At 43.7% G+C, this 27015-nt stretch overlaps 2 protein-coding genes across 5 annotated transcripts in view; one reads left to right on the top strand and one right to left on the bottom strand.

The window, feature by feature from the left end:
- Window positions 1-732: 732 nt before the first annotated feature.
- FZD5 (frizzled class receptor 5) lies at window positions 733-8063 on the top strand. 3 transcript variants are annotated; one of them, XM_005202766.5, is made up of 3 exons: window positions 733-810; window positions 1048-1368; window positions 1656-8063. In XM_005202766.5, the coding sequence occupies exon 3, from the start codon at window positions 1904-1906 to the stop codon at window positions 3659-3661; it is 1758 nt and encodes a 585-aa protein (XP_005202823.1). In that variant the 5' UTR covers window positions 733-810; window positions 1048-1368; window positions 1656-1903; the 3' UTR covers window positions 3662-8063. The 3 variants fall into 3 exon arrangements, with proteins under 3 accessions (XP_005202823.1, XP_005202825.1, XP_024837185.1); XM_005202768.5 differs by having other exon boundaries at window positions 733-1368; window positions 1670-8063; XM_024981417.2 differs by having other exon boundaries at window positions 733-1368.
- Window positions 8064-13219: 5156 nt separating this feature from the next.
- CCNYL1 (cyclin Y like 1) overlaps window positions 13220-27015 on the bottom strand; it is a 36972-nt gene continuing 23176 nt past the window's right edge. Inside the window, exons 6-10 of one of the 2 annotated variants that reach the window (XM_003585764.6) lie at window positions 25564-25615; window positions 24141-24260; window positions 20124-20290; window positions 16709-16871; window positions 13220-15459 (exon numbers count right to left, since the gene is read on the bottom strand). In XM_003585764.6, coding sequence (XP_003585812.2) covers window positions 15343-15459; window positions 16709-16871; window positions 20124-20290; window positions 24141-24260; window positions 25564-25615 — 619 coding nt within the window. In that variant the 3' untranslated portion in view covers window positions 13220-15342. The remainder of the gene's footprint in view (window positions 15460-16708; window positions 16872-20123; window positions 20291-24140; window positions 24261-25563; window positions 25616-27015) is intronic. The other variant, XM_002685539.7, reaches the window with a different exon arrangement.

The raw sequence follows: 27015 nt of genomic DNA, 5'->3' as shown, positions 1-27015 counted from the left end.
TACTCTGCGCCAGGCGCTCGGAATACCGCGCTGAACAACATTTCTTTGTGGTTTTCTTGGGGGTCATTAACATTAGTTCGGTTGCCTTGGTCAAGTTTCTAAACTCTGTTCTTCACCTGTAAGGAGTGTCTGATTCATAGAATTATTTTAAAGATCTGAGACGTCCTGTATTAAGATGTGAATGACTAACGCGCTGTCCGACACAGTAGGGACTCGGTAAGCATTTGTTCCTCTAAATCTGAGCTCACCTGGTGTGAGGGCGGCGCAGAGCGGAGACAGGTGCCACCGTTAAGAGTGAGTCTTTGAGCAGTCTTTTAAACAAGCGCTGGACTCTAAGGGTACTTAGCTGCAGAGAAGAGATCTGGTAGGTGCCCTGGAAGCAAGGGTTCATAAGCTAGAACATTACGGGAAAGTGAGCCCCGCATAAGTGGGGATCAGCAGAGAACTCGGGAGGGACTTCTAGCCAGGGTTTCCCGCTCAGGGTCTCAAGAAGGCGTGATTAGCATTCGCCCCGCCCTCCACAGCTTCCCGGCCGGCGATTGGCCCGCGCTCCTCGGCTACCCGCTCCGGGCTGGACCCAAGGGCGCCTGGGGAGAGGCCGAGCCGGCGGGGCAGTGGGCGGGGACGCATGGAGAGTGTGGCGGGGCGGCCCACCAACCGAGCCCCAGCGCGAAGGGGCGGGGCTGGGGCGGAGTCTCCCGGCGGGCATTAGAAGCAGGTGACCCGGGCGGGGCGGGAGAGGCCAGTCCGCCCGCGACCGTGACTCTGCTGTGGCCACCGCCGCCGCGTGCAGTTCAATACCCGGCGGAGGTGGGCGAAAGGGTGTTAGAGTGCGGGGGAGGAGCCGAGCCCTGCTCGTCCCGGGAGCGCCGCCACCGCCCCCAGGAGTCCGCTTGGAGCGCGGAGCCCCCTGCAGGGGAGGAGGCGAGCGGCGGGCGGGCGGGACGCGGCGGCGGGCGCGCACCGTGCGGTCCCGGCAGGGCCAGCGCTGGCTGCTCGCGGTGCTGTGAGGCGGCAGGATCCGCCAGTCGCCTTCCTCTCGCCCAGGTGCAGCCAGGCGCACTCGCCCCTCCGTCCGGCTCCCGGACCCTGGTGGAACGCACGGCCTGTCCCCGCCCTACTCCCGCCCGGATCATGCGGGGGGCCCGGGAGGAGGAGAGGGCGAGTGACCAGTCTGCGGCGACCTCGTTCAGGGGGCGACCCCCTCTCTGAGACGCCCCCACCTGCTGCCATGTGCTGCTTCCTCGGATACCCAGCCTCTCGCCAAACTTTCCTGATGCCAGTCCGTCTCTGAGAAACGTGGAGTGTCCCAGGGACGGGGGACCCAGGCTGGCTACGGACTCTCTGCTTCTCTCGGGATTCTCGGAGGTGAGAGCCCGCGTCTTCCCCTTCTCCCCGTCCTTTCCCTGTCCCTCAGCCCTTTTCCTGGGGGGCTGAGCGCTGTGCCTTCGGGGTGCAGCTTGGCAGGCCCAGGGAAAAAGGAGGCAGGGTGAGGGACGGGGAGTCTGTAGTTGTGTTCCAGGAGGTGGAGGGGAGGGAAAGGAGAAAGGTTAACTTAGAGATTTGGAGACCGCTTGAGGGGATTGTACCGTTGACGCCCCTCTAATTGGGAGTGGTTGCCATTTTTCTTCTCCCCCACTTTTTTTTTCTTAAAGAGTTTTTTTCCCAGAATCGGAGCCTAATCGTCCCTCTCCAGCCCTGTCCAGCGAAGAGCTGAGCGCTCCTGCGGAGGCAGCGCCTTCCCGAAACAGTTGGTCTTTGGACGGATTTCTTGAAAAAGAAACCAACAGGTTGCCAGCCCAGGCGCCACGCAGGTCCGCGGAGAGGGAAGCTCCGATCCCGGTTTCCTCCTGCCTGAGCTGGCCCCGCGCGGGCTGCGGGAGACGCGGGGAGGGAGGGGGCTATGGCTCGGCCTGACCCGTCCGCGCCGCCTTCGCTGCTGCTGCTGCTCCTGGCGCAGCTGGCGGGCAGGGCGGCCGCCGCCTCCAAGGCCCCGGCGTGCCAGGAGATCACAGTGCCCATGTGCCGCGGCATCGGCTACAACCTGACGCACATGCCCAACCAGTTCAACCACGACACGCAGGACGAGGCGGGCCTGGAGGTGCACCAGTTTTGGCCGCTGGTGGAGATCCACTGCTCTCCGGACCTGCGTTTTTTCCTGTGCTCCATGTACACGCCCATCTGCCTGCCGGACTACCACAAGCCGCTGCCGCCCTGCCGCTCGGTGTGCGAGCGCGCCAAAGCCGGCTGCTCCCCGCTCATGCGCCAGTACGGCTTTGCCTGGCCGGAACGCATGAGTTGCGACCGCCTCCCGGTGCTGGGCCGCGACGCCGAGGTCCTGTGCATGGATTACAACCGCAGCGAGGCCACCACGGCTCCCCCCAGGCCCTTCCCGGTCAAGCCCACACTCTCGGGCCTGCCGGGGTCGCCGGCCTCGGGGAACGACTGCGCCGCCGGGGGCCCGTCGGTGTGCAAGTGCCGCGAGCCCTTCGTGCCCATTCTGAAGGAGTCACACCCGCTTTACAACAAGGTGCGGACGGGCCAGGTACCCAACTGCGCGGTGCCCTGCTACCAGCCGTCCTTCAGCCCCGACGAGCGCACGTTCGCCACCTTCTGGATCGGCCTGTGGTCTGTGCTGTGCTTCATCTCCACCTCCACCACGGTGGCCACCTTCCTCATAGACATGGAACGCTTCCGCTACCCGGAGCGCCCCATCATTTTCCTGTCAGCCTGCTACCTTTGCGTGTCGCTGGGCTTCCTGGTGCGCCTGGTCGTGGGCCATGCTAGCGTCGCCTGCAGCCGCGAGCACAGCCACATCCACTACGAGACAACGGGCCCTGCGCTATGCACTGTCGTCTTCCTGCTGGTCTACTTCTTTGGCATGGCCAGCTCCATCTGGTGGGTCATCCTATCGCTCACCTGGTTCTTGGCGGCCGGCATGAAGTGGGGCAACGAGGCCATCGCGGGCTACGCGCAGTACTTCCACCTGGCCGCGTGGCTCATCCCCAGCGTCAAGTCCATCACCGCGCTGGCCCTGAGCTCCGTGGACGGGGACCCGGTGGCCGGCATCTGCTACGTGGGGAACCAGAACCTGAACTCGCTGCGCGGCTTCGTGCTGGGCCCGCTGGTGCTGTACCTGCTGGTGGGCACGCTCTTCCTCCTGGCGGGCTTCGTGTCACTCTTCCGCATCCGCAGCGTCATCAAGCAGGGCGGCACCAAGACGGACAAGCTGGAGAAGCTCATGATCCGCATCGGCATCTTCACGCTGCTCTACACGGTGCCCGCCAGCATCGTGGTGGCCTGCTACCTGTACGAACAGCACTATCGCGAGAGCTGGGAGGCCGCGCTCACGTGCGCGTGCCCGGGCCCGGACTCCGGCCAGCCGCGCGCCAAGCCCGAGTACTGGGTGCTCATGCTTAAGTATTTCATGTGCCTCGTGGTGGGCATCACGTCAGGCGTCTGGATTTGGTCCGGCAAGACTGTGGAGTCATGGCGACGCTTCACCAGCCGCTGCTGCTGCCGTCCGCGGCGGGGCCACAAGAGCGGCGGCGCCACGGCCGCGGGGGACTACGCCGAGGCAAGCGCCGCGCTCACGGGCAGGACCGGGCCCCCCGGCCCCGCCGCCGCCTACCACAAGCAGGTGTCACTGTCGCACGTGTAGGAGGAGGAGGAGGCCAAGGGACCGGGAGCCGGGCGGGAGTTGAGGGAGCTAGGTTGTTTTTGTTTGGTAGCTTTGCCAAGGTCACTTCCGTTTACCTTCATGGTGCTGACGCCCCCTCCTGGGGCAACTTGGAGAGAGGAGGGAAGAGGCTGTTTCCAGGGGGGCACCTGTCCCAGGACTTCTCAGAGGGGCTCAGCTGATGTCTGCTCTATCTTCCTGCCTTTTCGAGGGAAACCCTGTTTTTAATTTATATGTCGTTTTCTTAATTTTTAACTTTGTTGCATTTTGGCAACAAAATTTACCTTTGCTTTGTGGGGGCTTTACAATCCTAAGGTTGGCATTATAATGAAGTTCCGCTTGGTTCAGGTTTCTCTGAACTGTGTGGTCTCAATTGGGAAAATGTATTTCCTATACTTGTGTCTTTAAAAATAATGTGAACAGTGAAAGTTCAGGTTGCTGTGACCGGGAAGTTGTCCCGTGGGCTTCTCCAGCTTACTTCTCCTTCCACTGCTTAAAGTGTCCCAGATGCTTTACGGTGAGCTGCTTGACCCTTTCCCTAACTTAGGGGGGGACACCCTAAGTCACACTGAGGAGAGGAAGCATAATGGGTCTGGGGCCTCCGGAAAGTGACAAGGTTAGGAAGTGTTCAGAGTTTGTGTGTGTGTCCTAGCTTTGTTTAGCAAGCTTGGGTTTCTTTTCTGTAGTACTTGTAATCATTCTCATTCTTAACAGTGCCAGCTTTGCTTGAATGACTTAGAGGTAGCATTGTAAGTGTCCAGAATAAATGTTTGGAATAGTGCTAACCTAAGGGATGGTGATTGGTTGAACTTCAATACTAGACTGTTAAGATGGCAGCTTTGTGCTGGAGGAGTGGGTGGTTGTTAATAGACTCCAGTGATCTTACTTTAAAAAAAAAACAACTTGTGTTATATTTTGGTAAAAATGAACCCACTTCCTTCTTCTGAGAGTACTTACTGATAGAGCTGAAGGGGGCTCCTTTTTACATTTAAGGACTAAACTGGATATACCTCCTGTAATTAAGTAAATTTCCAGCACTTCTCTTATCTGCTCCACCCCCATCCCACCTCCTTTATCATGTTAAACAGTCCTTTGGCTTTTCTTATTCCTCCTCTCCTGGAGAGCTGTGATTAGAAACCACACCCATCCTTGAATGAGGTGCTTGAAAGGGGGGTGGGGTAGGAGGGAGGCTGGCTACCTGTGAACAAACATTGGCAGCAATGAGGGAAAATGAGTGTCCCTGGACTTTGGACTAGATTACAGCCAGATATTTCAAAAGCAGCGAGACACTGCTCTCTGCAGCCTCTGACAACAACTGAGACCATAACACACTTGCTTAAGCTTTAGAAACGTGGATCGGTGTAGCAAAAGGAAAGCTGTTTTCCCCACCCCACCTCAATATATGTTTCTTTTCCTCCTCTTCTGAGAAAGCCTATATATTGGTGAGCACACCCTCACACACTTTACTGTTAGAGAATTCTGTTTGCTTTTCTAATCTGTTGAACCATTCCCTCATTCATATATGAAAGCCTGCGTATTGTTGAATACACACGTACACACACTACACACACACACACTTTACTGTTAAAAATGCTGTTTGCTCTCCTAATCTGTTTAACCATTCATTCATTCAAGAAGAGTGTGAGGCTATAGCTGGGGAAGGGAGTGAAAGTGCATTTTACAGTAAAATACTCGGGACTAAATTTAAGAAGCTAAAATGGCAAATGTAATTAAAATTTGGGAGTAAAGATTTGCTCTTCATTTATACCAAAGTTGGAAAAGTAAGATTTAAGCCCAGGTCAGGTTTTACTTTATGGATATTAAGTAAAGACGTATATATTTTCCACAGTGGATTTAAGTGCTATGCTGGTGGAAAGAAGCATGATGTTAACAGTTTTCATGAACTTTCAAAGGCTCTTCATGTTTATAAAAATGCACTGCTCTTACACACTCATCTAAATCAAAATTAAATTTCAGTATATTTGACAAAACCTGGTACACCTAGCTACAGAACTTTTTGCACATGTAATTCCTCTACTTATTCTGCAGCTTCTTAGAACCTTGAAATAGATCCCCTGCCTGAGGGCCAGGTCCTCTCCTGTTTTTCAAATGAGGACCTTTTCTGATCATCTTGACCTCTTCCCAGAAAGTACATAGATTATTCTGCTGCCTTCAGTCATTGTGTCTAATTTGGGTTGTTCCTCTTTCTCTTTTTTTTGTGTGTGGAAGAATGTAAAGATGATGCAGAATTTATCTAAAAGTTGTGAGAGGATGTGGTTGAAGTGATTTAATTCTTACTTTTAAAACAATTATTTTTTTTTATTTTGGCAACATACCAAACCTAAAAAGAACAACCAATTTACTTTAAAAAAGAATGTAAGACGGTTAAGAGAAAGGATACTAAGGCAAAGAGCAAGAATAGAGGTAATGCACTGGAGGTTTTTTAGGTTCATCCCAGTTCTTGGCGTTGCCTGTTTTCAAGTCTCTCTCTCTAACCCCTGCTCTTCCTTCTCTCAAAGATTAAGCCCACCTGCTTCCTGAAGTCTTGCATCAACCACCCCTCCCCCTACCCAGGCAGAGAAATCCATGTATTTATGCTCACCCTGTTTCCATCCCGTACTCGATTTTCTCCTGATTTTTATTTTCATTAGGCAGACAATCCATACTCATGAAAACAATTATAAAATGAAAGGTTGTGAGGTAGTTTAGCAACTTCTTCAGAGCTAGCTCTGATTTTAATGAGGATTTAAGGCCCAGTTTAGTCTCATTCATATACCGCTTTTGGGCTGTCCCTTTCACGGTTCAATTTTAAGGAATGTCTCTCATCATAGATAGGAGGGTAAAGGTTTAGAAGGAACTAATATGTGACCTATCAGTGAATCAGTTGACAAAGAGACTTAGGAAGTCTTTTTAATATGTATTATTAACCTCACATTTTGAAGCTGTCTAAATTGACTGGAAGAAAGTTCTCTTGGTGCCTTATCGGTTTATCCTTGCAAACCTTGGTCATATTTTCTTGCGGTCATTTCCAACGACGGGCCCGTGTGTGTATTGTGTGTCACGTGCGCATGTACAGGCTTAAATAATGTGCCAACAGCACTGTTTCCAAGTTGGTATTCATTAGGCCCTTTCCTCCTGGGTTAGGGCTGCACTAATCCTGACACCGGCTGCCAGGAGGAAACCTCATGGATCCCACACCGAACCTTAATAACAGCATCCGTGACCTGCAGTCTCAAGTACAGAATGGGAACCCCAGAGCTAGGAAATGTAGTTGTATATTTTAATGAACTGCCACCCCTGCTAAAGAGGCTTCTTTCACTTTTGTGCTCTACAGAAAGACCAAGGGGGGTAGGAGGGACAAAGCTTTGAATCACTGCTTTCTAACACCGAATGGGGCCAACAGGACAGAGAACATCACAAATCGAGGCAGGTGTGAGGTGCAGTGGCTGAGAATTGCCTGCTCCCTCTGCGTGCCCTTTCTTGCCTCCAAAGTCCAATCAAGTGATCCTGGGAAAGAAATCTGCCTGGGTTGAGGAGGGTGGTTCTGAAAGAAAAAGCTACCAACACATGAAAGCAGGGTGAAGGGTAGGCAGGATGAAAGTAACTAAGTAACCTGACTCAGAACTCTCAAAAGCTTCTAGCAGCTTGATGACAATTACAGGATTTATTTCAGCCAGGATAATGTCTGTGGTACATTATTTGAAGACAATATTACTTCATGTTGTTACAAACTGTATGTATAGTGTGTATGTGTTGTGGGTGTATATAAATAATATATATTATATATATGGGAGATTTAGTGACTTTTGATACGGGTTTGGTGCAGGTGAATTTATTACTGAGCCAAATGAGGCACATACCGAGTCAGCAGTTCGAGCGCAGGGCATTCATTACTTTTTCTGATTTCCACACATGTGTACTGCCTGTCCCATGAGGTATCGTCGATGTCATGTCAAATCCAGAACTCATAAAGCAACGCCAGTGGTATTTTATTTGTAGACAATCAACTCAAATCTATAAATTATTACTGGCAGATGATTATAATTCTGAATCTCTTAACACTAACAAAAGGAAACCCAGAGCATCTTGATACGAAGTTTTTTGTTTTTGTTTTGTTCCTGGAAGTCAGAAGAACAGCAGTTGTATGTGGTTGTTAGTTTCAAGGTACTTAATTTGCTGACACTATTTCAGAAAAAAAATCTGTATGTATTATATTTGTGGGAAGCTAAAATAATGGTTTGAGATTTTTATCAAATATGGAGAGTAGTTATTTATGAAAAACAAAGAAATGTCTATTTTTGTTTCTTTGTTCCCAATTAATGTAGATAAATTTTAAAGTGCATTAAAGCAATGGTAAAGTAAATAAAAAGATGCTGTACAAGTATTTTTCTCCTCATGCTTTTACAAAGAGACACACTGCTTTCTAAGTGATTCCCTGGAGTAGGAAATGGCAAACCATTCCAGTATTCTTGCCTGAAAAATTCCAAGGACAGAGGAGCCTGGTGGGCTACAGTCCAGGGCATCTCAGAGTTGGACATGAATGAGCATATGCTGGCTGAAGGTGCTATGTGGATTCTATCATATTTCTCAGATATGAGTGGCAACCTTTTTATTGATAATAAAATCAAACAAATTCCAATCACAGAAGCAGAACTAATGAAAACATGTTTTACTTGAATATACTTCTTAGGTTTCTCCTGCCAATCCTGTGATTGTTTTATGATTCACTTGAAGAAATGAAAGGAAATACACAAGAACAGAGACACTGCCTGACATTGTGTTCTGTTTTGTCAGCTCTGTCTAGACTCTGCTGAAGCAATTTGGATGGAAGTGGTGCTGTTCTGTGTGCCTGCTTGGCAGTCGTAAGCTCCCCAAACTTTATCATTAGATTTACAACTTGGTATTCAGGCTTCCCAGGTGGCTCAGGGGGTAAAGTATCTGCCTGCAATGCTGGAGACCTGGGTTCAATCCCTGGGTCTGGAAGATCCCCTGGAGAAGGAAATGGCAACCTACTCCAGTATTCTTGCCTGGAGAATTCCATGGACAGAGGAGCCTCTCGGGCTATAGTCCATGGGGTCACAAAGAGTTGGACATGACTGAGCAACTAACACTTTCATTAAGGTCTAAACACCAGTCAGGGAGCTCAGATAAACAGATATATATTCTCCCTCTGTATTTGTGGAGAATTGGTTCCAGGAACTTTCCCTCCCTCAAATACCAAAATCCACAGATGCTTAAGTCCTTTATATAAAATGGTACAATATTTCCATATAACCTACACACAGCCCTTCCATCTTCCCCCTGCCTCCTCCCGTATACTTTAAATCATGTCTGCTGCTGCTGCTAAGTCGCTTCAGTCGTGTCCGATTCTGTGTGACCCCAAAGATGGCAGCCCACCAGGCTCCCCCGTCTCTGGGATTCTCCAGGCAAGAACACGAGTGGGTTGCCATTTCCTTCTCCAATGCATGAAAGTGAAAAGTGAAAGTGAAGTTGCTCAGTCGTGTCCGACTCTTCGTGACCCCATGGACTGCAGCCTACCAGGCTCCTCCGTCCATGGGATTTTCCAGACAAGAGTACTGGAGTGGGGTGCCATTGGCTTCTCCGAAATCTAGATTACTTCTAATACCTAATACAAATCCTCAGTAAGTAGCTGTTTTAAGTATAATGCAAATGGTTGGTGGTATGCAGCAAATTAAAGTTTTGTTCTTCGGAACTTTCTGATATTTTTTCCCCAAGTATTTCCAACCTGTGGTTGATTGAATCCACTGATCAGAACCTGTGGATACAGAGGACCTATTGTAAGTTGATTTAAAGTTGCCACTTCCCTGACAATATGGACAGATGCTTAGCAAACCTGAGAGAATGTAGTGTCAAAGTGAGTATGATGAGCATTGTTAGATTGGTACACATTAGGGCATTTGAGAGAATAGAAAATACAGCAGTTGAGCTGGATCCTGGTAGAAAAGCCACTGTGCCTTCCCCATACAGGTCTCCATAGTTGACACATCTTCCCAGTGCTTTCTCGTTGCTTATTCCCCAGCAGTAGAAAAGGGGCCTGTTAGGTGGCTAGAGAAATAGGTCATAATGCTTTAGTGGTTTAGTTTCAGAGCTCTTTAATTGGTCATGTTCAACAGAATGAGAGGCAGTAGAATTGTTCTATGCATAGATTTGGGAGCTAGACTGCCAAGGGACTCAAATTCCAGCTCCATCCATCATGGGCTGCTTGATCCTAGACAGATTACTTAACCTTTTAGTACTCTCATCTTAGTACTTTCTCATCTGTGAAAGGGGGATAATGATAGTATTTATATTTTAGAGTTGAGAGGATCTGAATGATTAAACCAGGTTAAGGTAAGTATCAATAAAAGGAGGAAGCAGCCATTCAGGCATGGAATGGAAGAGAAAAAGACTAGTTTTCGTTTGGGTCTGTGTGAGAATCATTGGGGGTTCCTATTAGAAATGTAGATTTCCTGGCTTTGCTCCAGAAATTGAGATTTGTTTAGTCTAGGGTCCAGGAAGTGGGTCTTTTTGTTTTGTTTGCTTTTTAGTAGAATTATTTTAGGTTTACAGAGAAGTTGCAAAAATATATACATCTTGCCCTAATATTAACATATTATCATAGCACTTTTGTTAAACTGAAGTCAAGATTATCATATTAACTAGACTTCATTTGGATCTCACCAGATTTTCCAGTTTCTTTATCTGTTCCAGGATTCTACTCATTTCTTACAGGCTTTCAGCCCATGAGGCAGATGGTCTGGGGACCACATCTTGTGAAATACTAGGACACGTAAAGGACCAAGCAAGGTCAAATTGCCCTATCCTCATGTTGGGAAGATGAATGCAATTTTGAAGCGGAATAAATTGGTGAGGGGAGGGGATGGGGTTGGATATAGAAGTTTGATTTTAAGAGTTGGGATGGAATTGCCTCCGTTGGATGAGAGGGGTTACTTTAAGAGTGAGGCATCTGTTCCTAACGCAAGTTAAAAAAAGTGGGGTTTGGAACGTGGGGTTGCTGCTTAGCCTGAGGAGATGCATCTAGAATTGTGGGCAGGTCAGGGGACTGAGTGCAGCAAGTGGGGCACCAGCACCTTGAGGAGGGCCCACGTAGTTGATTAAAGGGGATCACAGGGACGAGTTGGCCTGTGAGCCACATAAATCCTGTATTTCCTGGAACCTGCTGCTAAGGCTTTGGAAATGGATCATAGTAGTAACCAGCATCAAGCACTGCCACATTGGGCACTAGCAGAAAGTCAGAGGGTGAAGCGGAGATGATCCTCTTGAGAGAGGCCAGTGGGAGGTGACCAAACACTGAATCTCTGCCTTTGGAAGAGTCAGTTCCCACAGTGAGGAAATACAGGGCCACTGTCTGGGGAGCTACAAGGTTGGAAATGAGAATGCTATGATAAAGGAATAGATGTTTTAAGAGAAAGAACAATCTGAGTAGACATGGACACATTCTTGAGGACCTTAGGTTCTGAGGCTGTCACTGGATTTTTCTAATATTCAAATTACTAGCTCCCTTCACACTTAAAATAATCACCTAACCTGGGCCTTTTTTAAAGAATGTTAACCACTTTTCATTTGACTCTGGATTCCTCTTAATTTCTATTTCACTTTCCTAGTTCTTTCTGCATCCTAGAGATCCTAAACCACAAACTGGTATTCTTAAAATTTGTTTCACATTAAGTAAATGTTCTCTCATCTGCCAAACCCATTTAAAATAGACTAGTGTAAACTGCCTCAGGAACCATACAGACTGCACCTGTGTACAAGCGACCAGACTGCTGAAGCGCTCCTGGATTTATATTTTCCTGGCAGTCAGGATGGCCAGGTTGCTAAGCTGACAGTTAAGATTTTAGGTGATCTAATCCTTGATAGATGCTAGGTATAATCTACAGATTCTGCATAGAAACTAGTACTTGCCTGAGAGAGGCTCTGCCAGCTGTCGAGTGCTTTACCAAGTAGCTCTGTACTCAAAGATGACAGCTTCTGGGTGAGGGAACAGTCCTAGTCACTTTACATGTGGTTAGAAGGCTTGTGTGATCAAAGAGTTCAGGTAACCTACATGCTGTAGGTAAACACTTCCAAAAACATTGTATAACCTAAAATATAGTGAATTATTTTCCAGTAAATACTGACTTCAGCACTTTAAAAAAAATCAAGTAATGGTATATTTTATAGAATGGGAAAACTAACAAATGAAACCAGCTGTTATAAAACCAGGATTTAGTAATGTTGAGTTTCAATAATGGGCATACAGGGTGCTTTAGGAGTAGACGTGGTAGAATAGGGTCATGACAGAATCTAATACAGGATGGAAAAAACGTCTCAGAAGCACTGGGCCCTAAGTGGTCTTAGGGTGAACCACGTGAGTTTAATGTAGAAAAATGACAGTTTCATTTGGTTCAAACATAGATTTGAAACCTTTTTGTCTTTTCCTTATAAAGTTCAGTTCACAGTATTCCAGTTAAAATTGCACTGTCAGTATATTCCAAAAACTAAAAATGAAAATAAATTTGAGTTGAGGTTTTCTTTTATAGTCTTAGTACTTTAGGGAATAAACCCTTCCTAGTATCTCAAAGCTACCCTATTGCCCCTAGGAACTAGTTTCCATACCCTGTAGTATTTGAGAACCTACTTTCAGTGGTTTAAATCTTTAAGTTTCCCCCATTTATCAAAATGGCTGTTATTGTCTCTAGAATTAACACTGAAAGAGCAATTTTTAGTGATTCTACTAACTTGTCTTGAAGCTACAGTCGTGTCCAAGCAATGTTCCCACCCCCACTTTTTTTTAACCTTTGACCACTCCAGGTATGTCAGCATTTCTACTTAGTAACTGGCATATTATTACACGGTACAAACTATCTTAGTGATTTGCAATAGTTTTTCTCTCCTTCTGCACTAATTCAGATCATTTCTCCTAATCAACAGCCTATCAAGAATAAAGTTAAAAGATCTGACCTTAAGTAGTGAATTAAGGTGGATGAAAACACAGCAATACTATCAGGAGTGATGGAATACTGCTCGAGGGCGGTGACTAGGGTCTTAAAGAAACCTTATGGTGATTTTGTATATTACACGGCTTGTTTAAAAGTCACCCTCTTTATAACAACCGCAAATCTACTTCCTCTTCTTCCATTTTCTTTCCTGTTCAATGGCTTTATATCCTCAAATAACTCATGTTCTGATTCAACAGTATTTCTTTAATTCCTTTCTTTCTGTGTTTTACCTTTTATCTTGCAAAGTGCTTTTTCCTTTTGGTACAATAACACACAATTCCAAAGTGCCATCTAATGCACTATGCCACGGAGCACTACAGCCAGTGATTTTAAGTGTACTAAATTATCTTCTGGTTGAAAAGAACATAAGCCAAAGAAATAAATGCCTGCCTCTTAACTAAAGGCAACGGTCAAAACAACTTTTGAATGGTCAGTCGGAAAATGCTTCAAGGCCTGACTATCAGAGCTGATTGAAAACATTTGAGCTAGGCAGAACCACAATGTTATGTGAACAGTGAGAAGTTACACAGCAGCCATGTATTTTAATTAAAATAGAGTTTATTAGCTTTTCTTTTAATATAAACATGAGGAAGAAAAACCACGTAAGTTGTAGCATTCTTTTCAAAATAAAACTGCAATCAATACTTGAATCTCCAAGCTCCATAAACAATATTTTTTGAGGTGGTAGATTGTAATATTTTTATATCTATTATTTATCATTTATGTCTGTGTCCTTTAAAAATGATGGAACCTGTGGCACTCAATATAATGTGAAGCCTTGCTATAAAGAGAGAAAGTATTTCTGGCCCAGAAATGCTTTGTTGACAGGCAAAATTCCTAGGATTACATTTGAGAAGGTAGGAGGAGAAAGATTTTACATAGTTGAGAACACTTTTTTTTTTTTTTAATGTTTCAAGTTTAGGTGACATCATTACCAATTTCCTAAAAGACTGATTACTGGACCTCCCTGTCTTTTAATGGGCTTCCTGGTGGCTAAGTGGTACCCTGTGTTTTAAAAAGCCTGAGGTAAGGGTTCCTAAGATTTATCTTTCCTCAAATAACACAACACACCTACAGCCAGGTCAACACACAGGATAGAAAAGCTGTTTCATATCACTTACTTTCCTATCGCTGCTGCTGCTTCGTCACTTCAGTTTGTCCAACTCTGTGTGACCCCAGAGACGGCAGCCCACCAGTCTCCCCCGTCCCTGGGATTCTCCAGGCAAGAACACTGGAGTGGGTTGCCATTTCCTTCTCCAATGCATGAAAGTGAAAGGTGAAAGAGAAGTTGCTCAGTTGTGTCCGATTAGGGTCCAATTCCTTTCAATTTATTACAGGAGAATTAATGCTGTTGTTCATAATTCCTTTACCAAATCTAGAAAAAAGAAACTTCGGTGCTCAAGCAGATAAACAGCCCACCCAGGCAAAGGACTATTTTCAAAAGAGGCGCCAGGTCTATAAAGACACAAGATATCCTCCTGAAGTCTGTGTGCAATTTGAAGCTCTGATACTTGTAGAAGTATAAATGCTACAAACTTATAAAACATCACCTGAGAGTCCACTTGAATTTCTTCTAAATTCATTCAGTTTTGTAAATTTTAAACATTAAGCTCTTAATTTTACTTTTTTGTTTCAGCCCATTGTTTGCCATCTTCAAGAGGGGTTGAAACAAAAAATTAAAATTAAAAGCTTAACATCTAAGATTTATAAAATTAAATGAGTTTAGAAGAAATTCAAGTAAACTTTCAAGTGATGCTTTGTGTCTGTAGCATTTATACTTCTGCGGCAGTGTCCTGGAGTGTCCACATACACTGTATTAAAGCTTAAAATTGCACCAAGACTTTTGGGACACCTATTTCACTATCTGCTTATTCCTGGACTAACAGGTCGGCTGGAATTATGAAAATATCCTTTAATACAAGTATTTAACAAAGAGGAAAATCGTCAGAAAATGAGAAGCACCATTAGAGTTAACAAGAAACACAGCACGGACCCAATAGAAGTAGGTAACAACATACTTTCTCTGCTTATGATCCCAAACATGCTAATATGCTAATAAGTAGTGTTTGCAAAAAATTTGAATGACAAGTGTTATTCAGCAGCTTTTTGGTTTGAACTGATTGCCAAAAATGACTAGCAGCTTCAATGAAATAGTAGGGAGGAAGAATCCTTCAAAACCTAACAATGCTACAACAGTCTGTTCCTAAGTGGCTTTATGAGTTGTTAGGAGTCCCATGTTCGAATAGTAATACTGCATTGATTCTAAAGGAATATGCAGCAATATGGGCGAGAAAAATAGGAAAAAGTAAGTTATATAGTTAGTGTCTTTAAAGTCTAAAAATTTAAACTATTTAAAAAAACCTCACATAGTTCACAGTTATTGGCCTACATAGTAAGCAAATATCTGTGGGTGGGTGGGGAGCTTTTGGCTTTGGAGTGGTTTTTGTAACTCTGTTTACATTAAAAAGGACAGAAGAGTGTGTTGCATTGACAAGTCCAGTTTTTTCCTATGACCATAATCCTTGCTGTCGTGAGTCTTGAATTCAGTGTCTTTCTGTTAGGTGAAAATACTAACTGCTGGTTTCTGAGCAGGAGAGGTGGTATTTCTCCAGTCCTTGTTACGAGGGGTTCATGGTGTTACAACCCCTCACCTCTCTCTGTTTATGAGAGGATGGCGTTGGAGCGCTGAATACCAATGAAATTATCAGCGCTGAAAGACCTTCTCACAGCAACTCTGCACAAGTCTTTGTATTTGTCTTCACACAATCTGGAGATGGCCTAAGAAAGTCAATCAGATAGAACATAGGTATATTTAGGGGAAAAAAAAAAGTTCCAACCTTAAAAAAAGAAAGCATCATTGATAAGCCACACATCTGCATTCATTTAGGTTCACAGTTACTGCTACTTTGGATAGCTCATATCTACACTGCTGATTCCCTAAGGTAATATCCTTGAAGGGCTATGATGAGATTGCTGGGGCAGGGGGGAACTTATTTAAAAACTGGGTTCCCAAAATAGGCCCCGTCTAACAGCAATATGATGTTACCTACATACTAGATCCTTAAACATAATGAACACACCTGAGCAAAATCAGTCTTTACCCAGCTATTCAACTTCTATTCAGTCTTCATTATTTACTACACACTCTAAGAAAATTTTAATGAGGTAGGTGTGTTGAAGGCAAGAAAGGTCTAATGATGAAGCACTACAAGGTGCTCACATGCATGTAAATTACCATGGAAAAACGTCTTATTCCAAAGTACCAAGGTACCAGAAAAGTGTCAGTTTTATATGTATTCATTTCAGTTGTAAATTTTGCTGTACACCCACCAGAAATCACAAGCTACTTCAAATCACCACTACAAATTACTTCATCCCATGTATGTTACCATTTCCATTAAAAACCCATGTACTTTCTACATCCTGTTTCTGAACCCACATTGTAATTTCCAAGTACAGGTCTCGCAGGTTAGCAACCGATGCTTCTGGTCTAATAAACTCACGGGACACACACTGCAAGCTAAGACAGTTAAGAGTGGTAAGTAGATTATCAATGTACATATGATTTAAGGATACAATTATAAAGAAATTATGCCTGTATGGTTATATGTAAATGAAAGTTAAGTTGCTCAGTCATGTCAGACTCTTTGTGACCCCGTGGACTGTAGCCCACCAGGCTTCTCTGTCCATGGGATTCTCCAGGCAAGAATACTGGAGTGGGTTGCCATTTCCTTCTCTAGTTAAGTGTGGAAGTTCAAATGGAAAACCATTAAGAACAGATTAAATCTGATTTAAAATATTCTGAATTATGGTTCCAGAAGACAGAATATCTGTAATTTTTTAAAAAAAATGTGAGATCCCTAACCCATAAAAGACACAGGGAATAAGATGCCAACAGGTTAATAAGCTCTTCAAACTGTTAATTTAACAGCTTTTCATTTTCCTAGTCACTGCTTAGTGTAAGTTAGCCACAGATGTTGGCTTTGGTGGCTGACAGAAAACCCAGTGAGTGATTCCACAGTCTTACCTCTAGGTTCTGTGCTCTTTCTTTGCTAAGAGGAGCAAATAGAAAATTCAGGTTGTTGTCATCTGCTAAGGAGCGAAGGTCAAAGTAGTATTTGGCATAAACACTGGCGGGAACATTAATATTAAACTGAAGGAGCTCCAGAAAGTGCCTTTCCATCTCATTCCTGGGGGAGGAGGACAAGACAAAACCAACATAGGACAATTTTAGTCAACTGGGCTATCTTCAGAAACCCCATTCTGAGCCACTACAACAGCTCTAAATACTGTTTTGAAACAAATAATGGCTCCCCAGCTGGATTAATACACTAATGTTCCAACAAGGTACAGCTATTTGTGGTTCTTTCTGCGTCCTGGCACTTTGAGTTTGGGACAGGGGGGAGAGGTTACGGCCCTCTTATGCACCCGTGCTGCTGACTCGGGGGCTCATTCTTCAGAGTTCCATTAGTGCAGCCGTGCATTCATGCTCCACGCTCACTCACAAGGCCCCGCTATAGTCATCAGATGAAAGGAATGATGTATGCTGTTTATTAGCTCTGGAGAACTTGCAGACATTTTCACCGGGCCGATAACAGGAAGGGGCTTATTGAAGTAGAGACACGCCAACAAAAGGAGTAAGCACATCACCACGGCAACAAATGGAGCCATGGAGAGCCACTGCTATTATCTCTGAGGGGAGAAGACTCTTGAGGCAACAAGGATTCATCTCAGATAAATAAATAAATAAGCTACACTCGATGGGAAAGGGAATCCCCTCCCCCTGCCCCAGTACAGGGGACTGTGGCAAAGGGCAGAATGCAAGTTTCTGTTCCTCTTAACCCCAGTAGGATGAGAAGGTGTTCCTGGGACAGGATGGGATACACTTTTTAAGCTATGGGAGGCAGCAGGATTAAGGGTAGACGTCTGGGCTAGACTAAATGCATTGAGCATATGACCTCTGATGGAGCAGTTTCCCCTGTGCTCCATCCGCCCCTAGCTAAGACAGAAGGTGCACACACACACAGGGGGCGAATTCAATGAAGTGGGAAAGTAGGGTGCTGGGGGCAGGTCTTTGCTATGGGACCATACACAGTCATTTGCTTGTCTAATGTTTAAGTAAAGAAAATCAGAGTAAGTCTTACCACTTTCACAGCAATCACTTTAAAGAGTTAATTATATAAAAATGACAAATACCCAGACAAATGAGAGTGACTTATTTTTCAATATATTTGTTTCCTGGTTTTAAAGTGTTAATATTTTATCCATTGGATAAGTCATCAAATGCTTGATGTTCTCCTGTGTGGAGAGCACAGTGTGAGCAGAAATGAGGTTTCTCATTTGTTTAACTTTAAACCTAACTGAACCTACCTCCAAAATTAATTTCCTGTTCAAATGGCCATAAGTCTATAGAAATGTAAATCAGATAATGTTTTGATAATCAGCTAATCAGGACTTAATTTACTACAGGAATAAATGCACTTCACTATCCCTTTTATATTCTCTTCTACTAATACATTTTAATTGTGTGGAAATACAGTACTTCATAGGATTAACATGTCTATTAACAGAGCTTTACTTACTGAAGAAAAAAGCATTAGGCCTACAGAATACGTATCTTCTGCATTTTTTTTTTTTGGCTGTTGTTTTTTAAATGACTAGATGACTGAAGAGCATGCCATTTATAGGCGCAGCAAATTTTCTGAACAGCAGCTGCTCAGTTTAACTTATTCTTTTGAAGGGAAATATATTCAAACAAGATACATGGATGTTTGAAAACTTTTAAGGAAAAGCTGACAGATGCCAATTTTTCAATTTAGACTCAAAATGAGACCATTACAAACAGCAGGGGGATGAGACAAATGTGACTTGAACACTTGGTTGTAATGCTTTCCAGTTTCCAAAGATCGTAAACAAAAGCAGCCTATTACAAACACAGCTCCTGGTGATTCTGTTTTACACAGAAAAGTGCTGTTTGCAATTAGCTTCTTCCTGTAGCTAGACACTGCCATCAGTGCTACTGGGCTCACATCTATGAACACCCACACACTTCCCTGCATGTTCTCTGATGCTCTAATCGGACCCAGAGCCCCCATCAGCTTAGTTGTAGGTTCTGAGAAAATTTCAGCTGCCATCATGGCAGGCCTGGTGTTTATGATTACACATTTCCCTTCCTTCAAGGAACCAGTTTAGAGATGGATGATAGTGGTGCTCGATGTCACTTTCGTTTCTACAACTTCCAAAAGTACTTGTACTCATCTCGAATTATCTGCCATAACACTACGGTGGCTACCAGCAACATCACCATGACACTTTTTACCACCAAAGTGGACATTTTCACCAAAAGTCACTTTGACAGCTACCAACAATCACTGGTCCCTTCTCTTAGTCACAAGCTTCTTTGCTTCAGTGTAAATATGCACTTTGGTAATTCTGAATTGAGAGTCAGGGGCAAAGGTAACAAAAACAAACTCTTGCCACTGCCTGCCGTGACCTTGATCGTCCTCTGCTGTTCACTATAATAAAGAGGTACACCTTTACGTTTTCCTAAATGCCACCCACAAGGACATTTTCGCTGTCAAGTGAGCACTTCTAGAGTCTTCTGCAAATACCTCTCTGGTTCCTGCTGCCTCCCACCTTCGGGGCCTTCCCCTCAGCCAGACTGGAAGCCTGATGTTTCATGCCCATGTGAGCATGCCATCTGTGAGGAACCCCCCAAGTTAACTCAAGGCCCCATCAAGTGCTGCTGTGGTTGCTGAGTGCTCCGGGTGAGGCCCCAGTGACACTTCCAGGGCTACCTGAACAAAGGAGTTTCCTAACTCAGCAGACCTCTATTTCTAAACATGGGGAACACTCCTAACAGCGGAGGAGAGAGAACACAGAGATCTGAAACCTGTGTGGTTATCTGTACATCATGGTTTCTGTAACAATAGAACCTTAGATACAACCTCAGATTACAAAAGAAGAAAAGACCTGCAAAAACAAACGTACAACGTGTGACTCAAGTTGAAGTTATAACCTCTCAGTAGTCTGGAGGTGCTAAGACTCAGCAGTGACCACTTAACTTCCAAGGCCAGACATGTGCCTCTTAAAAACGGACTGGACCGGTAGACAGCTTTAAGAAAGACGTGAAATTATTTACTGCATCATGTTGTTCTGGTAGTGAGCTTGTAAAATGTTTGGCAAAAACCATCAAAAAGTAATTTCAATTTATCAAGCAGAATATTACAATAACACACCAAGATTTAACTAATTAATGATGGGAAATACAAATGGTTATACTACAGCTAGACAAGAGTCTAATTTTATATTTATACCTAACTCAGCTCTCTGCACAATGTAACCTTTCTTAAAATGTAACATTTCTTAAGATGTAAACTTTATGGGAGCAAATGAGGTATTGGAAAATGGTTAGACAGTTCACCGTAACCTTACAAACTCACATGTCCTCAACTGTAATGTCCTTGAGGATCTGGCAGTAGTCCACATTCCAAACAGCCTGATCGTCCCAAACCTTGGAGGCAAGAAGAATGGCTCCCAAAACAATTCTTTTCCAGTTAGTGGGGCAAATGTCGATCTCAGCATAAGTTAAAAGCCTTTCTAAGTAAACCTGCAAAAGTAGAGGACTGATCTTTGATTTTAGTTCAGTTTAAGGGCTGTGATAAGATTTATTAGGAATGATAGATTTCATCTGTTTTAACATGTCTTTTATTCTTTGGTTCTACAGAGACTTTTGCTCGGCCAGCCAAGGCCAAAGGCCAGGTCACAGTTGTAAGGCAGGTATTTCTGTTAGTCCGGTATTTCTACTCTGCCCATGTGAATTTCCAACCCAATTTTGGTCGCAGGAATGAAAGGACATCTCAGCAAAGGGCATTCTAAAGACAGGCATTGTGTTATTACTTTCCCACTTGCAAAAGGCAGCACATATAGCCCAGCATCAATTCAACCGTTCAGTAAATGCTTGAGCGCCTACCGTGCGCAATGTACCTACCATACTGGTGGTGGGTACGTGGCAATTTTACATAAAGCTTGAGTATGTAAAACTCTGGTAAGACTGAGCAGTTCTTTATCTTCTCTTCAGAGGATGAACTTGAAGATGATAACTGGTGGTCAAGAGAGCCTCCCAGTGGCTGCTGTGTGGCACAGCAGGACAGGCAGTACAAAGCAGCTTTACATTACCACATTTAGTGCCTTTTTAAGGAAGACTCATGCATACAAAGAGCATTTTTTTTCATATCCCCCATTTTTCACATCTCCATTATTTCATAATTCGTCTTACATATTCTGCAACTTAGTCAATTTGTTTGGTTCTGAGGTGGTTAAGAGCTGCCAGTGTCTGAATCCCTGGGGCTCCTCTAAATCTGCCAGGTAGTTTGTGGGATGACTTCATGGCTTCTTTTATGTGTGTCAAATGGCTATTCGATAAAGAACCGGACCAAGTTAACAGCTGAGTAAAGTTTAAAGACAGTTGTTGGTGATGGTGTTACCTCTGCAGAAGAGAATATATGCCATTTGACAAAAAGAAAAACGTCCAGTTTTTATCAGAGTATGTTATCAGATTGACAGCTCAAATCTGCCAAAGCTCTCCAAACTCAACTGTTTCAAACACAGTTACTGAGATTATATACCCTTAGTGAAATTCTGCCCCTGTTCCCCAGAGAACTCAGCATGCTCCAGTATTAAGAACGAATCTCCCTACAGGGTCCACCTCTCTACTTTATGGCACTAATAGAGGCAGTTCAACCTTAGGGGCAATCCCTCAGTTTCCTCTCACCTTTACTAAAGGCAAACTTGGTCTCATTTATACCACTTGCCCTCCCGTCTCAGTGGAAGTGACATCTTTCTTTTTCCTGAAGCTAACTCTTCTATGAACGCAGTCAGTCCCATTTCTCATTTCTGCAGAACACTGTTCCCACAATTCATCTCTTCTTGAACAACCCCCTCTCTGTCAGAGATTTTCTCCAATGTTCTCTTACATATTCTCAGCCCATCCCCTCACCACCCCTTAGAACACTTCCCTCAGGAAATGTCCTGAGGCTGGCTCCTCATGACCCATCCTCTCCTCATCCCACTTTAGTCTGCCCCTGGCCACCACTGCTCCACTGAAACTACTCAGGCAGAGTCACTGCTGCCTTCCTACCACCAGAGCTCTTCATCACAATGCCCCACTCCCCAAGCCTGCCCTCAGAGCTGAAGACACTGCCACACGCCTGGCTGCTGGGACCAAAAACCTCCACTTGAGTTATCTCACTCCAATCTGTTCGGAATTCTTATCTCCGTTTCACTGGTCACCTGATGGCTCTGCTCTTCTGTCCATCACTTCTGACTTGTATCACTACCATTGCCTCCTAACTTCTCTGCTTCCACTGACTGCCAACCACAGTCTGTTCTCCCCAGAGCAGCCAGGACAGACTTTAGGTTATCTGCCAGGGCTTTCCCATCAAATAGATAATTTCTGTGGCCTGCAAGTTACGAGGCCCTGTGTGAGATGCCATCGTCCTTCTGTGAGCTCATCACCTGTGCTCTTTCCCTCACTCCCTACTCTGATCACAGTGGCCACCTTGCTGATCCTGTCTCAGTGCCTTGTGGTCTACCCCTCTGCCTGTGGGATCAGTGCCCCTCATCTTCCTCAGTCCAGCCAGGTCCTGGTTCAAATCTCAGCTCTGTAAAGAAGCTCTTTCTGGTCTTTCTAGCGTGCACGCGTTAAGTCAGTCAGTCGTGTCTGACTGTGTGACCCCATGGACCCGTCTGGCTCTTCTGTCCATGGGGAATTCTCCAAGCAAGAATATTACAGTGGGTTGCCACTCCCTTCTCCAGGGGATCTTCCCAAACCAGGGATTCCAAACCAGGAACCCTGGTCTCCTGCACTGCAGGCAGATTGTTTCCTGTCTGAGCCACCAGGGAAGCCTCTCTAATCTCTTTATCCCTTTACCTTGCTTTCTCTTTCTAGCTTTCACTACTACTTGAAATAGTCATCTTTTAAAAAATACTCATTTAAAAAGTCTTATACTCTGCTGTACACAACACTGTAAATCAACCATACTCCAATAAAAACTTAATACAAAAAAACACAAACACCCTTTGTTTATGTCTGCTATACTTACTTCATAAAGGCAAGAACTCTCCTCTATCCCCAGCACTTAGAACCGTGACACAGGTAGGTATTTGGTGTGTGTGTATGCCCTGAGGAACTCCTTGGCAGCACTCAGCATGTGCATCACGCTCTCCTCCTTCAATCTCTCCTGGCACCTCTTGTGATTCTCTCCTGGGTTTCCTACCACTCTGGCCACTCCTCTGGGGATGTGTCCATAAGTGCTGATAGTCCCCACAGATCTATCTTCTCCTCAATTTTTATTTAACGTACTTTCTCTGCATTTGAACAGCTATACGTAATTCCCTGCCTCTCGCTCAGCTTCAGGCTACAATCCCATACAGTCAAATGACTGCTAGACACTGTCACTCTGCTGTTTCACAGGTCCATCGGGCTTAACTTGTCTACAAAGAAATGCCCCTCTTCCAACCCTTACTCTCCTGCCTGCATTTCCCAGCTCTGCATGTGCCAGCGCCACCCTGCCTCTCTCAAGCACATGCTAACTAAGCACTGCAAGTGGCTTGCAGCTCCAAGAAAAGGCCTGTGTCTGACCCGGTGCCCACTGAGGGGTCTCTTTGCACAAGGAGAAGCCTCCTCTCCTACACTGCCTGGAGGGGAGCAGGCAGAGGTGGACGTACTCCTTCCCTCCAGACGATCCAGTTGACTTTCCCCTATAGGTCTGCTATACGGAGGAGTCAGGCAATCCCAACTGCCTCTCAGCTGAATATGATTTATTATTCAAATGATAAAATCTTACCATAGGAATTCAGTATGGATGACACAAAGGTCCTTACACAGCTGGAGCTTGGCAGGCTAACTTGAGTCAAGCCTTTCCAAGCACCACTGACACCCAATCCTGGGTACCTTCACATGCAGGCACCAGAGGACAGTAGAGATGGTTAACATTATCGTCCAAGGACAGGGAGTTGAAGGCAGTCAGTCTCAATCAAGACACACATTAGAACTGCCTAGGCAACACAGCCTGAGACTCAGAAACACACTGAATCTGCGCCTGCCGTGGACCAGAAAGTTGAGTGATCACCTCCATCCTACCGCCCAACACACTGTCAGTGTGCACCTGTGTGCACTGTGTGTGCACGTGCCCTGACGTGTGGAAGGAGAAACCAGAAGTCTCTCCTGCTGCCCTTAACACCAACTGTTTTGCGATGAGAAAAGCAATGGCAACATTTTAAATCATTATGATTACTAAAGCTCAAATCTGTACAGTTTACTTCCTTTTGATACATTTCTCTTTAATAAAGTTCCGATGATCATTTCAGGAACCTACTTTCATTTGGAAAACAGGCCCATACCTTCTGTACAAGAAAAAAATGTCTAAAGATGCTTCTATTAGAGAAAAATATATTACCAAAGTCACTATTGCACATTCGGCAGTCAGCTGTGCGGCACTGAAAAGAGTACGAACAAATCTGTAAATGAATTTGTGTTCAGGGTCGTGCTTAAAGTACTCCTCTGGAACCTTTTCTCGCTGAAAGAAGAAAAAACACAATGTAAGTATCCACTGAAGAAAAATACTTAAAAGTACCCTCAAGACAGCAATCTTCACACGTGTGCCCACGTGCTACTTAAACACCTTTCCAGTGTCCTGTAACCAGAAGGCGCTAAGAGTTTGCTGTCTTACACAGCAGTCACCAGTCACACGTCTACTGAGCACCTTAAGAAGTGAATTTTAAAACCCTGTCATTTTAATTAGTTTAAAATTTAAACACTATTTTAATGTTCTCCTTAGAGGTCTTACATATTTGTTAGGAAATGTTTATATTATGTGATGCTATGGAAAATCATCCTTTAAAAAGCTACATTTTCTGTTACTTGATGTTTACTTACCCACTCACTCGTCATACAAAGCGCAACTCGGTTCTTATCAGTCACACCCCTGACACAACATGCCTTTGGTAAAATGACTAGACATAACATGGGGTGGGGGAAGAAGACTTAAAAGGAAGACAATCTTGGCTTCGAGCTGGAGGCAGTAATTTTCTTCTAGTAATTAATTTCAAAGCAAATAAGCATGAAATAAATACAACTGTACTTATTTATTTAAATAAATACAACTGCAGCTTATTTATTTAAAAAAAATCAACCTTATACATAAATATAATAAAATCAATAACTCTATAAACAATCACAAACGTCTCTACAAAATAATAAATATCATGGAAGTTAAAACATACATATAAAACGTTACTGTTAACTACTCTATATCTCCTGTGTATCTTTATACCCTGCTCCCCAACAAAAGGATAGTGTCACATGCTCAAACCTCCTAAGTCTTGCAGTGTAGTTACCTCTGCTGTAACTTCTACATTCTACCCATAAGGTTCTCACTGTGTTTTCTTACACCGAAATAAAAAATAGCTAGGAAGTGCACTTCTATGATCCAAATTCTGGTGCAGTTATGATCAAATCTGTAACTGCTATAATATACAGCAGAAAGCTACCTCTCAATCCACCAAAATAAGAAATATCTTTTGGTTACGGTACCTGCACTAAATGTATAAGATATTTAATACTTACAGTTCAAGTTAGATACTGGCATACTAAGTACTTTAATATTTTTTCAGTAAAGTCAAGGAAGTAACCACACAATATTAAAGTCTAAATCGAGAACTCCTCATAGGAGATCCTTTACACAAATCAAAAGGAGTAAAACACAAAGCTAGTCATTCATATTCTAGAGCAGTTCAAGTTCTACAATCATTAAAATACACATTGGACACCTACAATAAAAGCACAATAAAAACACAACTTCAATCAAAAGTGACACTTACTGTGAGTGGATGTGATCTCTCATCAAAAATATCCAAGGATCTATTGGCATCTCTATAAAATAAGAATATATATTTTAAAAATTAATTCAGGAGTTACTAGCTTAGTAAAGTATCTGCTAAGAGTAGAGAAAGGAGTAGAGGAAGATTAACCTTCAATAAAGCAAACAGTTTTACATATTCTCCTAGATTCTGCCCTTAGAAAGGTTTTCTGACCTATTTTATACTCAGCACACCAAGTTGCTTGAAATCTTTTCTACAACCAGCCAGAGTTGCCTTTACCTGCACAGACCCCTTCTAACAGGCAATGTTAGTAGACCAATACATTTTCACTGCACTAACCTCACACTGGAATACACAAGAACATTTTATAAAGTGGCAGTAGTGGGCAATGAAGTCTTCTAACTTCAATGAATGTAAATATGAGATTCATGCTTTTTTCTTGTTTTTTCCCCCTCTTTTGTTCTTTATATTATATTCTTATTATAACATATATAATATATAACATATATATTATATATAAATATAATCTAATTCTATAACTATATATTTATATTGTTATTTCTTGTCTCTTTTAAATAGTCTGAGTTAAAAATGTTAATTGTCTTTTAAGAGAAACCAGGCTTTTTATTTCAAATTCCACCACACTACTACTCTGTGCCCATTTAAACAGCAGTTCTGCAAATGTGGTCTATAGGCCTCTGGGATTCTCCCCTGGCCCCTCTTCAGAAAGCCTAAAAGTCTAAGAGGTCAAAACTGTGTTTTATAAGAATACCAAGACATCACCTGCCTTTACACTGTATGACACTTAACTATGATTGTATAAAAGCAAAAGTGGGTAAAATTGCTTGTTTCTGAGTGTGAATCAAGGCAGTGGTATGAAACTAAATTAGAAGTAACTCAGTTATTCCTGGCCAAATGCATGTAAAAAGTCTGCTTCACTTAAGAACATCCTTGATGAAAGAGTAAAAATTAAGTATTCTTAAACCTTTACTCTTCTTTTTCATATTCTAAGTGGAAAGTATGCATTAAGCACTTGCATGTACTGAAATATGGCTCTGTTAAGGAAGAGCACTTGTAACTTACTGGTAAGTCACTTTTTTCCCCTCGAACATCATATTTAAACCACTTTTTTCATGAAACACCAACTGACAGTCATTTTTTCAAAAAATGAATAAAGTGAGCCTGTGACTTCAAAGAAAACTCACAACTATTTATTACCAATGATAAAATTCAAACCATCAAGCTAAAAATATCAGGATTTTTGGAAAACGTGTACCTTCTAGTGTGAGCTTTATTTATGGTGAGCTTGATTTCTCAATACTTAAAGACTTTTCTGATAACATTGGTGGTGATACTAACAAGAGTGAGTTTTTGACACTGTCTAAAGAAATGTGAGCCAATACTTTGCAAATGACAATGTATAATATTATAAAATCATGTACAGATAAACAG

Source organism: Bos taurus, chromosome 2 (assembly GCF_002263795.3).
Source record: "Bos taurus isolate L1 Dominette 01449 registration number 42190680 breed Hereford chromosome 2, ARS-UCD2.0, whole genome shotgun sequence".
Lineage (NCBI taxonomy): Eukaryota > Metazoa > Chordata > Mammalia > Artiodactyla > Bovidae > Bos > Bos taurus.
Note: the sequence above shows the minus strand (reverse complement) of the source record. Positions and strands in the feature narration are given on the sequence as shown.

Excerpts from the sequence above, each read along its gene's own strand:
- FZD5 (XM_005202766.5), top strand. The coding sequence starts at position 1,904 with ATGGCTCGGCCTGACCCGTCCGCGCCGCCTTCGCTGCTGCTGCTGCTC.